The following is a 13,988-nucleotide window of genomic DNA, read 5'->3' on the forward strand; positions in this document are numbered from 1 at the left end:
GGTTGAAGATAATCCTTATTTTAACTTTATTATTATTTTTTAAAATTAAAGAAAAAATAATAAAAATATGAGAAAAAAAAAAGCATACTTTATATATAAAAATCACAAAATTTTAAGTTTTTAAGAAAAAATATATAGAATAAAATTATAAATTATGACTATAAATATAATTATATTCATATATGTTATATGAATAGACAACATATAATTAATTTAGATATTTGTTAATTAATATTAATAAATTTCCATATAATCATATTGATATATTTTTTTTTTTTACATATAAATAGGGCTTTATAATTTCCAGTATTCAATAAGGCACAGATCAAACAACCTTATCAAACAAGAATTCATATATCTTATTTGATTTTATACGGTTGATTTTCTACATTTCATATCTTATCCTGATGACCTCGGGAACAAGGTGAGGCATGAGAATTAAAATAAAATAAAAAGTTTTGGAATTCTTGATGATCGTTTCAAGGGTTGTGCTGGCCAATGGACACCATTGATGATCAGCAGTTGTTTGCATATCAGGCGGACCAACTGAATAGGTGACGACCTTTTGCTAGTTCTACAAGCATAGCTCTACTGTAGAACTGCTCTCTTGCCAACGCTCTCACTTGCTTAATGTATGCATCAAAAGGCACTGTCCCTTCCTCGACTGCCTTGTCCAATGCATATATCAAATCCTCTATGGCCCGATCTCCACTCAAACATTCAATCTTCAATTTTGATTCTTCATCTGCAGCTTCAAATGCCTCTTCCATTTCATCTCCTCCCACTGCAACTGAGTTCGCATCATTGACTCTCAACCAGTTCATTACCACATCAGCTTCATCCGTCAGCTTCGTTACATTGTCCTTAAGGCTGGACCTTTCTTGTTCAAGACTACTGATCATGTTTCTAATTATAGTATCTCGCTTGATCAATTCTTCCTGCAACTTAGACAAGTTCTCCACTTCCTCTTCATTTTTGGCCAAAAAGGCCATCATATCATAATGAAGCATGCCCGAAAGACGATCAAGAGCCTCCATCCTTGAGACAAGGGAGGGGTGAGAGAAACCTGCAACAGGGGAATTATAAATGAAAGGATGGTCATGAGTGAAAATCTTGACAAGCTTACGAACAAGGTTGGTGAGGTTGCATCGAGGGAATAGCCAAGTTTGGAGATAAGGAGAAGAGGTAGAACCAGAAAGGTCAACAAAAGGGTGGTCTCGATGAATTGGAGTCATCGAATTTACCAATACAAAGACCAAAGGAGGCATGTAAGGGTAGTTTTCATGAACCCAAATGGTGAGAGGTATAGGGGGGGTATACCTGGAGACCCGGAGATTGCCGGTGGCGTTCAGAAGGTTCACGCTGGTGCCATCGTTGTGGGTGAATGTATCGGTGGAAGGTGTGAAAATTGGATAGTCCTGGATTAGTGAAAGAAGGTGTTTTCTGATTAGCCATTTTTGTTTAGGGTCAGGGTAGGATAGTGCATAAGGGCTGGTACAAGAAAGTGCAGTATCAATGAATTTGATTGAAGATGCTGGTGCCATTGAGAGAAATGAGAGAGCCTTTAGTTTGGCAAAGACTCAGTCTATGGATTTATGTAATAACATAACATAAATCCATTTACTTCTATATAAAAAGACTAGAAAATTGATCAAGTCAATCCTGCTCGAAAGTTTTCTTTTGACCTTGAGGAAGCTTCCTATTGGCTAGTTGCCTGTTCTCCTACATATTATATTAGGCCTGGTCCATCTGACTCAGCAACCAGTGTTTTTTAATATAGACATATTCCATGGTTTAAACTTTGAGCTCAAGATTGCAGGTTCAATCTGTTAACTTGAACCACCTAGTACAAGCAAATGGGCCTAGCTATTGGAATCTCACCATGCCCACACACACTTGAGCCTAATTGTCATTGGGCTAGAAGATCCCGGCAAACCTAATATTTTAATCCTGCATTTATCAGGGTTGGCTTTTCTCAGAATCAAGCAAAACTGAAAACTGAGAAGACCAAACCCCAACTTGCTGCAGGTTTCTTGCACCATTTATACATAGCTTTAATCATCCATCTTTTAAGTAATCTCTTCTGCTATGGCCTACAGTTAATCTTTCAACAAACCGAAAAAAGAATAAAAAAAGATAGTTGGAAAGTAGGTGTAAGGTCAAGGGTTTTGGTTTTCCTTTTGAGAATTACATTCAAAACCAACTCTTTGCCTAACAAAAGCAAAATTCACCATTCCTTATTCTTTCTCTTTGTTATGATTATTATTTCCCTTTTTTCTTGGACGTTGCCGTGTTATGCAGGTTTTGCCATATCTTTTTCCTCAGCATTTTACCTTGTGGCCAACCGACGATGGCCTTTACGCAGCCATTTTCCCTAAACTCTGCGATGTCTCAGAACCTACATGGTTTGTTGTTGTTATTTTTTGATAAAACAGTACCTGAATTTTGATAAATAAGCAATTAGGGAACAGGTTGCTATAACACATTAAACCCAGGGACCATGTACAAAAGCGGCATATATATGCTCAGTGACGAGCTTCAAGGCAAGAAAAATGAGCTCGCTAATGAAGTTGAAGATCCTCCGGCAAACCCACTAATGAGTATGTGAAATAATCCATGAGATTTCATTTCATATAATTAATTCGGTTACATTTGAAATTAAGTAACCAAAAATTTATTATGTAACAATAAAATTCATCAATTAAATATGTAAATTTTATATATTTATATATTAAATTCATGATAAAAAAAATTTCGTTACCAAAAAGTGTTACTCATAATAATAGTTTGGATTGAAAATTTGAATTGCATCAACAAAAGGATGTGGCAGGACAAAAAAGCAACTATAATATAAACCAAAGAAAAGGTGTTTCACATTTTTTCCATTATCGAAAGCAGAGAATTATTAAAATTATTAGATTGTCTTTTATATTATATTATCAATTGTAAGACACTATTTATTTATTATTCATTCGAATAATTTAAATTTGTATTTATCAATTAAAATGATTAATAAAGACTTTTTATCATTTAAAATAAGTTTAATTCAATTATAAATTTAATCATTAATTGTCAATTGTTTATATATATACTCAACTCAACTCAACTAAACCTTTATCCCAAAAATTTGGGGTCGGCTATATGGATTCGCTTTTTCCACTTTGAACGATTTTGGGTTAAATCCTCAGAAATGTGTAATGCTTCTAAGTCATGCTGTACTACTCTCCTCCAAGTCAATTTAGGTCTACCCCTTTTTTTCTTTCTATCCTCTAGCCTAATGTGTTCTACTTGTCTAACTGGAGCCTCCGTATGTCTACGCTTCACATGACCAAACCACCTCAATCTCCCTTCTCTCAACTTATCTTCAATTGGCACCACTCCTACCTTTTCTCTAATACTTTCATTACGGACTTTATCTAGTCTAGTATGACCACTCATCCACCTTAACATTCTCATCTCTCGCAACTCTTATCTTAGATGCATACGACTCTTTCAATAAGGCCCAACACTCACTACCATATAGCATAGCGGTCGTATGGTCATGCGGTAAAATTTTCCTTTTAATTTATTGGGAATCTTACGATCACATAAAACTCCGTGGCACGCCTCCACTTCAACCATCCCGGCTTTAATCCTATGACTAACATCCTCCTCACATCCCCCATCTACTTGAAGGACTGAGCCTAGATATTTAAAGTGATTACTTTGGGACAGTGCCACTCCATTCAAACTAACTCCTTCCCTATCACCAGTTTGGCCTTCACTGAACTTGCAATGCATGTATTCTGTCTTCGTTCTACTTAACTTAAAACCCTTTGACTCTAGAGTACTTCTCCAAAGTTCTAGCTTCCTATTGACTCCTTCTCATGTCTTATCTATCGAACAATATCATCCGCAAACATCATGCACCAAGGAATACTCTCTTGTATATGTTTCAGTTCATCTAAAACTAATGTAAAAGGTAAGGGCTTATGGTGATCCTTGGTGTAATCCAATTGAGATCGGAAAATCTCTTGTGTCCCCTCCCAATGCGCACAATAGTAGTTGCTCCTTCATACATATCTTTCAATACTTGTATGTACCTAATAGATACCCTCTTTTGTTCTAACGCATTCCATAAGACCTCTCTTGGAACACTATCATAAGCCTTCTCCAAATCAATAAAAACCATGTGTAGATCTTTCTTCCCATCTCTATATTTCTCCATCAAGCTTCTAATGAGAAAGATCGCTTCCATAGTTGAACGACCGGGCATGAAACCAAATTGATTGAGAGAGATAGAAGTATCATGACGTAGTCGATGCTCCACAACTCTCTCCCACAACTTCATAGTATGGCTCATAAGTTTAATTTCCTATAGTTTGAGCAACTCTGTATGTCTCCCTTATTTTTTAAAATAGGTACTAAAATACTCTCCCTTATTCATCAGGCATTTTCTTTGAGTTTAAAATCTTATTAAATAATTTAGTTAACCATGCCACTCCCATATCTCCCAAATACTTCCACACTTCAATTGGTATTTCATTGGGTCCACAGGCTTTACCTACTTTCATTCTCTTAAGTGCTTCCTTTACTTCTAAAGATCTAATCCTTCTAGTATAATTTACATTCTTTTCTATTGTTCTATAATCTATATTCACGCTATTTCCATTTTGACTATTATTAAAGAGATCATTAAAATAATTTCTCCATCTTTCTTTAATGTCCTCATCTTTCACCAACACTTTTCCTTCTTTATCCTTAATGCACCTAACTTGATTGAGATCTTGACATTTCGTTTCTCTACTCCTTGCTAATCTATAAATATCTTTCTCCCCTTCTTTAGTTCCAAGTTTCTCATATAACTTTTCAAAGGCCTGTGCTCTTGCTTGGCTAACTGCCTTTTTTGCCTCTTTCTTTGCTATCTTGTACTGTTCATATGCCTCATTATTATCACATTTAGGTAATTTCTTATACCATTCTCTTTTTCTCTTCACTGCCTTTTGTACTTCCTCATTCCACCACCATCTCTCTTTTGAGGGTGGTCCATGTCCTTTAGACTCCCCAAGTACTTTTCTAGCTACTTCTCTAATCTTTGATGCCATCTGTATCCACATATCATTGGCCTCCATATCTAGCTTCCATACTTCAGACTCAAGAAGCTCATTTTTGAACTTCACTTGCTTTACTCCTTTGAACTCCCACCACTTTGTTCGAGCTACACTATTTCTTCTGACCTTACTTGAATTGTTCCTAAACTTGACATCCAAGACCACCAACCTATGTTGACTTGTTAAAGCCTCTCCTGGAATGACCTTTCAATCCTTGCATATAGCTCATTTGTCTTCTGGTTAAGAGGAAGTCGATTTGGCTTCTATGTTGCCCCACTTTTGAAAGTCACTAAATGTGACTCTCTTTTATAAAGTAGGTATTTGCTAGTATTAGGTCGTATGCCATAGCAAAATCAGGATGCTTTTTCCCTCCTCATTTCATTTGCCAAAACCAAAACCTCCAGGCACATTCTCATAACCTTGCCTATCACTTCCTACATGTCCATTCAAATCTCCACCAATGAAAATATTCTCTTCATTCGGTATGCTTTGCATTAAATCATCCATATCTTCCCAAAACCTTTGTTTACTCTCACTGTCTAGTCCTATTTGTGGGGCATAAGCACTAACTATATTTATTGTTTCTCCGTCTAGTACTAGCTTTACTAGTATAATTCTATCTCCTACTCTTTTCACATTTACTCTTGCATCTTTCAATGTCCTGTCCATGATTATACCCACTCCGTTCTTGTTTCTCTCCTTTCCGGTAAACCACAATTTATACCCTGAATTACCCACTTCCTTACTTTTCTCTCCTACCCATTTAGTCTCCTGAATGAATGCAATATTCACCCTTCTCCTTTCCAAGGTATCCACAAGCTCCATTAATTTTCCTGTAAGTGATCCAACATTCCAAGTACCAACCCTGATCCTCCTCCTATCCTGCTCCTTCCTAATTGGTCTCATTCTATGATATCTTCTATTATTTTCTATGTCTATCTTGTGTTCTGTTCCACTATTTGTTCTATTATCAGTCTTATGGACTAACTTATTTACCCACACCCGTCCATGATGTGGGAACCCTTGCTCACTTAACACCACACCCGGCATGGCGTCGCTTTCGGTGAACGCCCTACACCCTTGCATATTTATCACTACACCCGGGCTCCGATGTAGCGCGTCGTTAGTAGAGGACGCCCCAACGTTTATATCATTTGAATCCATATCATAGGGTGTGACGAAATTTTTACGCTGGTTGTCACCTACCGCAACCCTCCTCCTTTATCCGGGCTTGGAACCGGCTAAGCACAAACTACTTAGGCGGAGTTCAATTGTTTATATATATAATGCAAAAAATATAATTTAATTTGATTTAACTGTTAAAATATATTACTCACTTAATAAATTTAAATTCAATTTTAGAAATAACAATAAAATAAATTGAAAGCTATTTGAAGGTGACATCGGCTCCGCCCCGTGAGAGTTGGCTAATTATTAGGTACACTAGGAGCACTAAAAAATAGTGCTCCCTCTTTCACAGAAAGTGAGTCATTCCTATTATATAGAAAATAGATCCCACATGATTGTGAAAGAAAATATATGTGCACTGAATACACTTAATAATTCCTTCTGAGAATTTAGAGCCATGTAAAAATTTTTTGCTAAGAAAGAGGAGGAATGGTTTTTTTTTTTTCATTTTAATTTATTAATATATAATATAAAAATAAATTATTTTTTAATGTAGATTACTAGGATTCAAGAGGAGGACAAAGATTTTCTCATCTCCATGCCACACAAATCGAGATCGAACAAAGTCGAGAAAAATAATCAATTTAGGATAGGTCGAATCGGTTTGGTAACTTTTACAATTCCTATTCAAGTTATCACTTTCCCCTATTTTTCTACTAAAAAACAAAGGTGAAGAAGGAGGAGAGAATGGCGTGATCTATGATCTCTTACGTACATGCAACACAAAATGCATCAGCAGTTGCAGAAGCCATGCTTTGATCATCAGATAAGGAATGAGACTAGCGCGAGTGTCCCTAGCACCGACACAATTTTGTTTGTTTCGAAGGAAAATAAATAAATAAAAGAAAAGAAAATTGATTATCTTTCTTCTGCTTCTTCCACCACCTCTCGCTCCTCTGCCTCTGACTGAATACGCACGGTTAACGTTAGTTTTGCTAGGGCGGTGCGGTCCCCTCTCCTGCAATGTCAGGGCCTTCGATTCTTTTCTTTCCCTTTCCTTTCCTTTTTTTTTTTATTTATTTATTTTGTTTTCATAGGATTTTACAATGATAACTTCTCTTAATTTTACTACTATAAACTGTAAAGCACATAATTGATAATCTTATCGTATCCCAATTGAGCCTTTCCAATGTTTAATTTGATGGAAAGCCAAAACTCTTTTTCAAATTTTTATTGTATTTGTTTTTTTTCTCCCATTATAGTTTTAAAATTATAATAAAAAATAAATCGAATTGTATATTCAAATTGAATTAAGCGACTCAAAATTTTTTGTTATTTTTTTTAATCTTAACTTTTAGTAATTTGAGATCTAAAATAAACTATTCTATTCAATTTAATTTAAAAAATTTTTTTAGAAAATTGAATCAAATTGGGAATATGAAATTTCATAAAATAAAAATTTAAACTAAACTAAATTACTAAAAAAAAATAAACCCAAAATTTCAACTAAATCAATTTGTTTGATTTTTTTTCGATTTAATGCAAATTCTACTCACCCTGTCTATTTATTGTCACGACTCAACCTATGGGCCGGACCGGCACTAGGACCTGGGCCAGCCTAAAGCCCCCGAGGCCCGTAGTAAGCCTTAACTATTCATTAACCCAACTCTAAGGCCCATTGGGCCCAAATTCAAGAAAACAAACGGACAGAGTCCGGCCATAAAATGGACTTTCCAACGGGGAGTTTTCGACTCACCCGACCTGTAAACACAATAAACAATCCATTGGGGAGCTCAGCTCACCCTCCACATACTCATCAACATAATAATAAATGGGAGCTCAGCTCCCTCATCCAATCCATCAAACAGACTTAAAAATATTAAGTTTACAGGTCCAACATGATAATAATATTACAGACCAAATTCAAATAATTACTGCTAACACATGCGGAAATTCTAGGAGTAAATAAAATTACACAAATATCGATAAACAACCTGCGAAGTATAAAAGCAGGTTAACCCAGAATAAATATCCTCCTGTGGCCTGTAAAAATTTTTGAACAGGAGTGAGCGTTCGACTCAGAGAGTAAAATATCAATTTTAACCATAATCTCTATAACTATCTAAATCTAATGCACCCTGTAGAGTGAAATGCAACATCCACATCATTTTCACATCATAACATCACAAAGGTAATTTGGAGCACTCACGCACCCTGTAACATCAATCATAATATATGGGAGTGATCCCTATCTGACTCTCTTAAATCCAACTCGTGCGTGAAGAACTCATTTCGGACTTCCACTTAAATACCAAATCGGGTCCCGAAGAACTCAAGCGTCTACCCCAAGGCGAAGGGTCCAGCAAGAACTCAAGCCGTGTCTACCCGTCCTATCCATAGTCCACACCACATCACACGCACGCCAACGCACGCACACTGCTCCAAATTACCACAACAACATACATGGCACTTTAACATTTATCAATGCATCAAAAATCGTGCCTAGAGTTTAACTACATAAATATATGCATATAAGTGATGCATGGGCATGCTGAACATATAATAATATCGAAATTATAATTAAAATTAATATTCTACTCACAGACTTGACGGTGGTCACTGAGGCGGCTGGGCGGAGGAAGAAGGCTGTCCCGGCTCACCTGACAATTATATTACATTTATTTAATACAATCTGACTCAATACAAGCAAAGAAAAGATCAATTACGTCCTAAGTCGTGCCGAAAATCCGGCAGAGTCTCCCCTATACTTAGGACCTACCCAACCTGAAAAAGGGTTCAAAACACACTTCTATACTCACAATCCATATATCCACAGTTCAATCATATCACACAGCCCCTCCTGGGCCCATCCAATCACCATCCATCACAATACGCAAAATTTCAATTTAGTCCTTATTATTGATCATTTTTGCAAAAACTGCCCAAACAAGCTCTAAAAATTATAAAACTTTGCCCCGCGGTCCTTAGCAATATTACTAAGCTATTGCAAAAAGAATCGTAATTTTCCAAGCAACCACGAATATTTTATGGATTTTTAATCCTATTTAAGCACTAGAAAATTACGAAAAAGCAAGGTTCGGGTTTACCTTTGCCGATTCCGACTTCGGGAACGCGCTCGGGACGTCTGACAATGGGGGGCTAGCCAAAAACTCGGTCCAATTCGGAGACTTTTCTGGTAACGGGTCTGTCTGGCCCGAAATTTGCAGACCCGGTCAACTGTCGAATTTCCGCGAATCGAGGATACCTACACGAAGCCCATAACACGGGGGTTAGTACATAAATTTTTCAGAATTTTCTAAGCTCATTTAATGCTCGAAAATACACTGCGAAGTTCCGTGGGACCCACCGAAAAACGGTGTCGGAAAAATTCGAAATTTATGTCGTTGCGAAGCTCTCGACGAATGGAGCGTGCTAGTGGCCTCGGTTTCCTCGTGGGATTCACGGTTTTCGAGAAATTTAGCCCAAAAGTCGAAATGGGCTAAAATCTTCCCGAGCAAAAATCGGACAATCCGCTTGATGGATTTTGGCGTTCTTGGTGTCTATGGAAAGCTCTCGCCGAGTAGATGGTTTTGGACACAAGACCCGGTCCAATCGGTGACGGATCCGGGTTGGCCGAGGAAGCTGCGGCGCGGCCGCCGGCAGGGACTTCCGCGCGCGCTTTCCATTGCTGGGGACGGCCTGAGGCGGCGCCGGCGAGGAGGACGCAGGGAGGCGGTGGCCGGCGCAGGAGGAGGAGGAGAGAGAAAAGAGAGAGAGAAGGGGAGAGGACGCGCGCGGGAAAGAAAAAGGAAGAAGGAAAAGCGGCCCGATTCGACTTGGCCCGATCCGGCCTGCTCGATTCGGGCAGTTCGATTAAATACAAAATTTTGAATTTTTATCTCGGGACCAAAACGAGGTCCAAAATTTTGAAAAATTAGTAAAACTCAGAAAAATACGTAGACTCCAAATATATTTTTAGTTTTGCCACGTGGTCTTTAAATTAATTTTTAAAAATCATCAAAGTTTATATTTTCGGAAAATCGAACCCGATTTTTTTAAAATCCGAAAAATCTCAAAAAAATTCCTAAAATTCAAATAAAATTAAAATACCAAAAATACTCATAAATAATAAAATTTTGGGGTGTTACATTCTTCCCCCCTTACAGAAAATTCGTCCTCGAATTTTTACACAAGGCAGAATAAAGTACATGATTATACATTGAACAAGTAAGGGTACTTGCTACGCATGTCCCGTTCTGACTCCCAGGTGCACTCTTCCACCGACTGACTCCTCCACAAAACCTTAACCATATGGATCTGTTTGGATCTTAGCTGTCTTACTTGGTAGCTATGGCTACAGGTTGCTCCTCAAATGTCAAATTCTCCTTTAGCTCTATCACATCCGGCTGCAGTACATGAGAAGGATCGGGAATGTATTTCCTGAGCATGGAGATGTGAAACACGGATGAACGTGAGAAAGGTTGGGTGGTAGCTCCAACCGTAGGCAATCGCCCAACTCTATCCGTAACCTCAAAAGGTCCAATATACCGAGGTGCCAACTTGCCCTTCTTTCCGAATCTCATGACTCCTTCATTGGAGATACCTTCAGAATACATAGTCGCCATCGCAAACTCCACATCCTCCGTCCGGGTGCGTGAACTCTTCGCTTCATCGAAAGCCGCCTCAATCGCTCTCGATTAAAGGAACTACCTCTGAAGTGTACTGCACTAGGTCTACATCATGCACCCTTGCTTCCCCCATTTCTGTCCAACACAGAGGAGACCTACACTTTCTTCCATATAATGCCTCATAGGGTGCCATCCCTATGCTGGAGTGATAACTGTTGTTATAGGCAAACTCCACCAAAGCTAGTTTGCTCATCCTATTGACCTCCAAAATCCAAGACACTCATGCGAAGCATGTCTTCCGTTGTTTGGATTGTCCTTTCGATTTGTCCGTCTGTCTCGAGGGTGGAAAGTCAGATCAAGTTCAATTGTGTGCCAAGTGCCTCTGCAACTTTCTCCAAAATCGAGAAGTGAATCGGGGCCCTCGTCGATATTATGGAAGCCGGAACTCCATGCAATCTGACTATTTCTCGAATGTAGAGCCGGGCATACTGTGCCACAGAGTATGTAGTCTTTACAGGTAAGAAGTGAGCTGATTTGGTCAAGCGGTCTACAATTACCCATATCGAATCATATCCTCGCGTGGTACGAGGCAACCCAGTCACAAAATCCATAGTGATCATATCCCACTTCCATACTGGGATAGGGAGCTCTTGCACTTCCACGACGGTCTGGTGTTCAAACTTCACCTTCTGACAAGTCAAGCACTTGGACACAAAGTCTGCGATGTCCCTCTTCATGCCATTCCACCAATAGCTATCTTTCACATCATGGTACATCTTGGTGGAACCTGGATGGACACTGTACAGTGTGTAGTGTGCCTCTCGCATGATTTCATTCCTGAGGTTGTCCACATCGGGCACACATATCCTAGAACCTTGCACTAGGGCGCCATCATTGGCAAATCCAAACTCACCACCTTCACCTTGCTGTACTCTTTCTATAATCTTCATCGCTTGTTGGTCTCGTGGCCGGGAAACTCTAACTCGTCCCTCAAGTCCGGCCTCACCAAAAGTGAGCCAACGATACCCCTCATCCGAAAGATCTAGGATTAAACCTTGATCCATCACCATGTACCTCTGAATCAATGGTCTCTTCTCATCAAATGTGCGCCAAATCGCTGTAAGATTTTCTCGCTCAAGGCATCCGCCACAACATTGGCCTTTCAGTGGTGGTACCGGATGGTGCAATCATAGTCTTCGTAAGCTCCATCCATCTTCTCTGTCTCAAGTTCAAGTCCTCTGTTGGAAGATGTACTTTAAACTCTTGTGGTTGGTGTATATCTCGCACACTTCACCATACAGTAGTGTCTCCAGTTTTTAGTGCAAAGACTACACGCCATTTTCAAATCATGGGTGGGGTAGTTCGCTCATGCCTCTTTAGTGCCTTGAAGCATAAGCCACTACCTTTCCATTCGCATCAAAACACACCCTAGGCCAACTCGAGGCGTCACAATACGGTGTATCCTTCACCACTCACTGTAGTGTCAACACAGGCGGTGGTTAGACACTCCTTAAGCTTCCTGAAACTCGCCTCACGGTCATCTGTCCAAATGAATGGAACATTCTTCTGGTCAACTTAGTTAGGGAGACGCTATGCTGGAGAAATCTTGCACAAAACGCCTATATTAGCCAGCTAAACCCAGAAAACTTCGCACCTCGGTGACTGTTGTAGGCCTAAGCCAATCAATTACAGCTTCAATTTTCTTGGGATCCACTTGAATACCGTCACTAGAAACAACGAGTACCAAGAATGAGATGCTTTCTAGCCAAAATTCAAATTTCTAAAATTTGGCGTATACCGTGCTCCTCAAGGTCCGCAACACCATCCTCAAGTGCCACACGTGTTCTTCCTCGGTCCGAGAGTATACGAATGTCATCTATGAATACGATGACAAACGGTCCAAAATGGCTTGAACACCCTGTTCATCAAGTCCATGAAGGCTGCTGGTGCATTAGTGAGTCCAAAAGACATCACCAAGAACTCATTATGACCATATCTGATTCTGAAAGCCGTTTTGGACACGTCCTCATTCCTGATTCTCAATTGATGGTAGCTCGACGCAGTCTATCTTGAAAAGAATCTAGCTCCTGAGCCGATCAAACAGATCATCGATCCGAGGAAGTGGATACTTGTTCTTCACACCACCTTGTTCACCGTGCGTAGTCGATACACAACCTCAATGACCCATCCTTCTTTCTTACAAATAGAACAGGAGCACCCCAGGGTGAAGTGCTCGGACGTATGAAACCCTTGTCCAAAAGCTCCAGTAATTGCTCCTTCAGCTCTTTCAATTCTGGGTGCCATCCTGTAAGGTGGCATGGATATGGGGTTTGTACCCTAATAACATCAATGCGTAACTCTATTCCCTTCTCGGTGGCAACCCCGAAGCTCCTGGGAAGACATCCATAAATTCTCCGACAACAGAACATTTTCCATGCCGACACCTTCTACAGATGTATCTCTCACCAATGCCAAATACCCTTGGCATCCACGCCTCAACATTTTTCCGCACTAATTGCGACACCAAATTATATGGAGCCACGCTCCGTCACCATCAAAGCTAAACTCTTCCACACGGTATGTGGAAGTATACCTTTTGTTTCTGCAGTCTAAGGTGGCATAATGAGTTGCCAACCAATCCATCCCCCGGATTACATCGACATCCATTACTGGTCGAGGACCTAAGTCTGCTGGGAGGCTCTGTCCATCCACTACCACAGGGCTACCCAGAAAAACCATGTCTACATCTATGTTGTCACTAAGTGGGGTAGCTAACGACAAAGGGCACTCTAAAGTTGTAGGGTTTCTACCCAACCTCATGGCAAACACAGGGAGACAAATGAGTGCGTAGCACCGGATCTATCAAAACACGAGCCTCATAAGAATGTACTAAGAATACCGCCACAACCGCATTTGAAGCTTGAGCATCCCGGTGGGTCGTGGTGAAAACTCGAGCTTGACCCTACCCCGAGTGGCGTAACCACGACATCGACTTCTACCTCTCGATCTACCTCCAAATCCACGTCCCCTTGTCCTCGGCCTTGGCCATCGAATCGATCGCTGCCATGTTGGAAGCACCATGATACAACTTGCGAGGAACATTTGAAACAGATCATTGTGACCACATCTGTTGCTCACTGAA

The 13,988-nt window shown here is 39.7% G+C and overlaps 1 protein-coding gene across 1 annotated transcript; it reads right to left on the reverse strand.

Moving 5' to 3' along the window:
• Positions 1 to 295: 295 nt before the first annotated feature.
• Positions 296 to 1,588, reverse strand: LOC110645641 (protein ELC-like). The gene has a single exon (XM_021798862.2). It carries the CDS (start codon positions 1,542 to 1,544, stop codon positions 534 to 536), a length of 1,011 nt encoding a protein of 336 aa, XP_021654554.2. The 5' UTR covers positions 1,545 to 1,588; the 3' UTR covers positions 296 to 533.
• Between the last annotated feature and the right edge of the window lie 12,400 nt (positions 1,589 to 13,988).

Source organism: Hevea brasiliensis, chromosome 2 (genome assembly GCF_030052815.1).
Source record: "Hevea brasiliensis isolate MT/VB/25A 57/8 chromosome 2, ASM3005281v1, whole genome shotgun sequence".
NCBI lineage: Eukaryota > Viridiplantae > Streptophyta > Magnoliopsida > Malpighiales > Euphorbiaceae > Hevea > Hevea brasiliensis.

Coding starts and splice junctions, on each gene's coding strand:
- LOC110645641 (XM_021798862.2), bottom strand. CDS start 1,544: ATGGCACCAGCATCTTCAATCAAATTCATTGATACTGCACTTTCTTGT.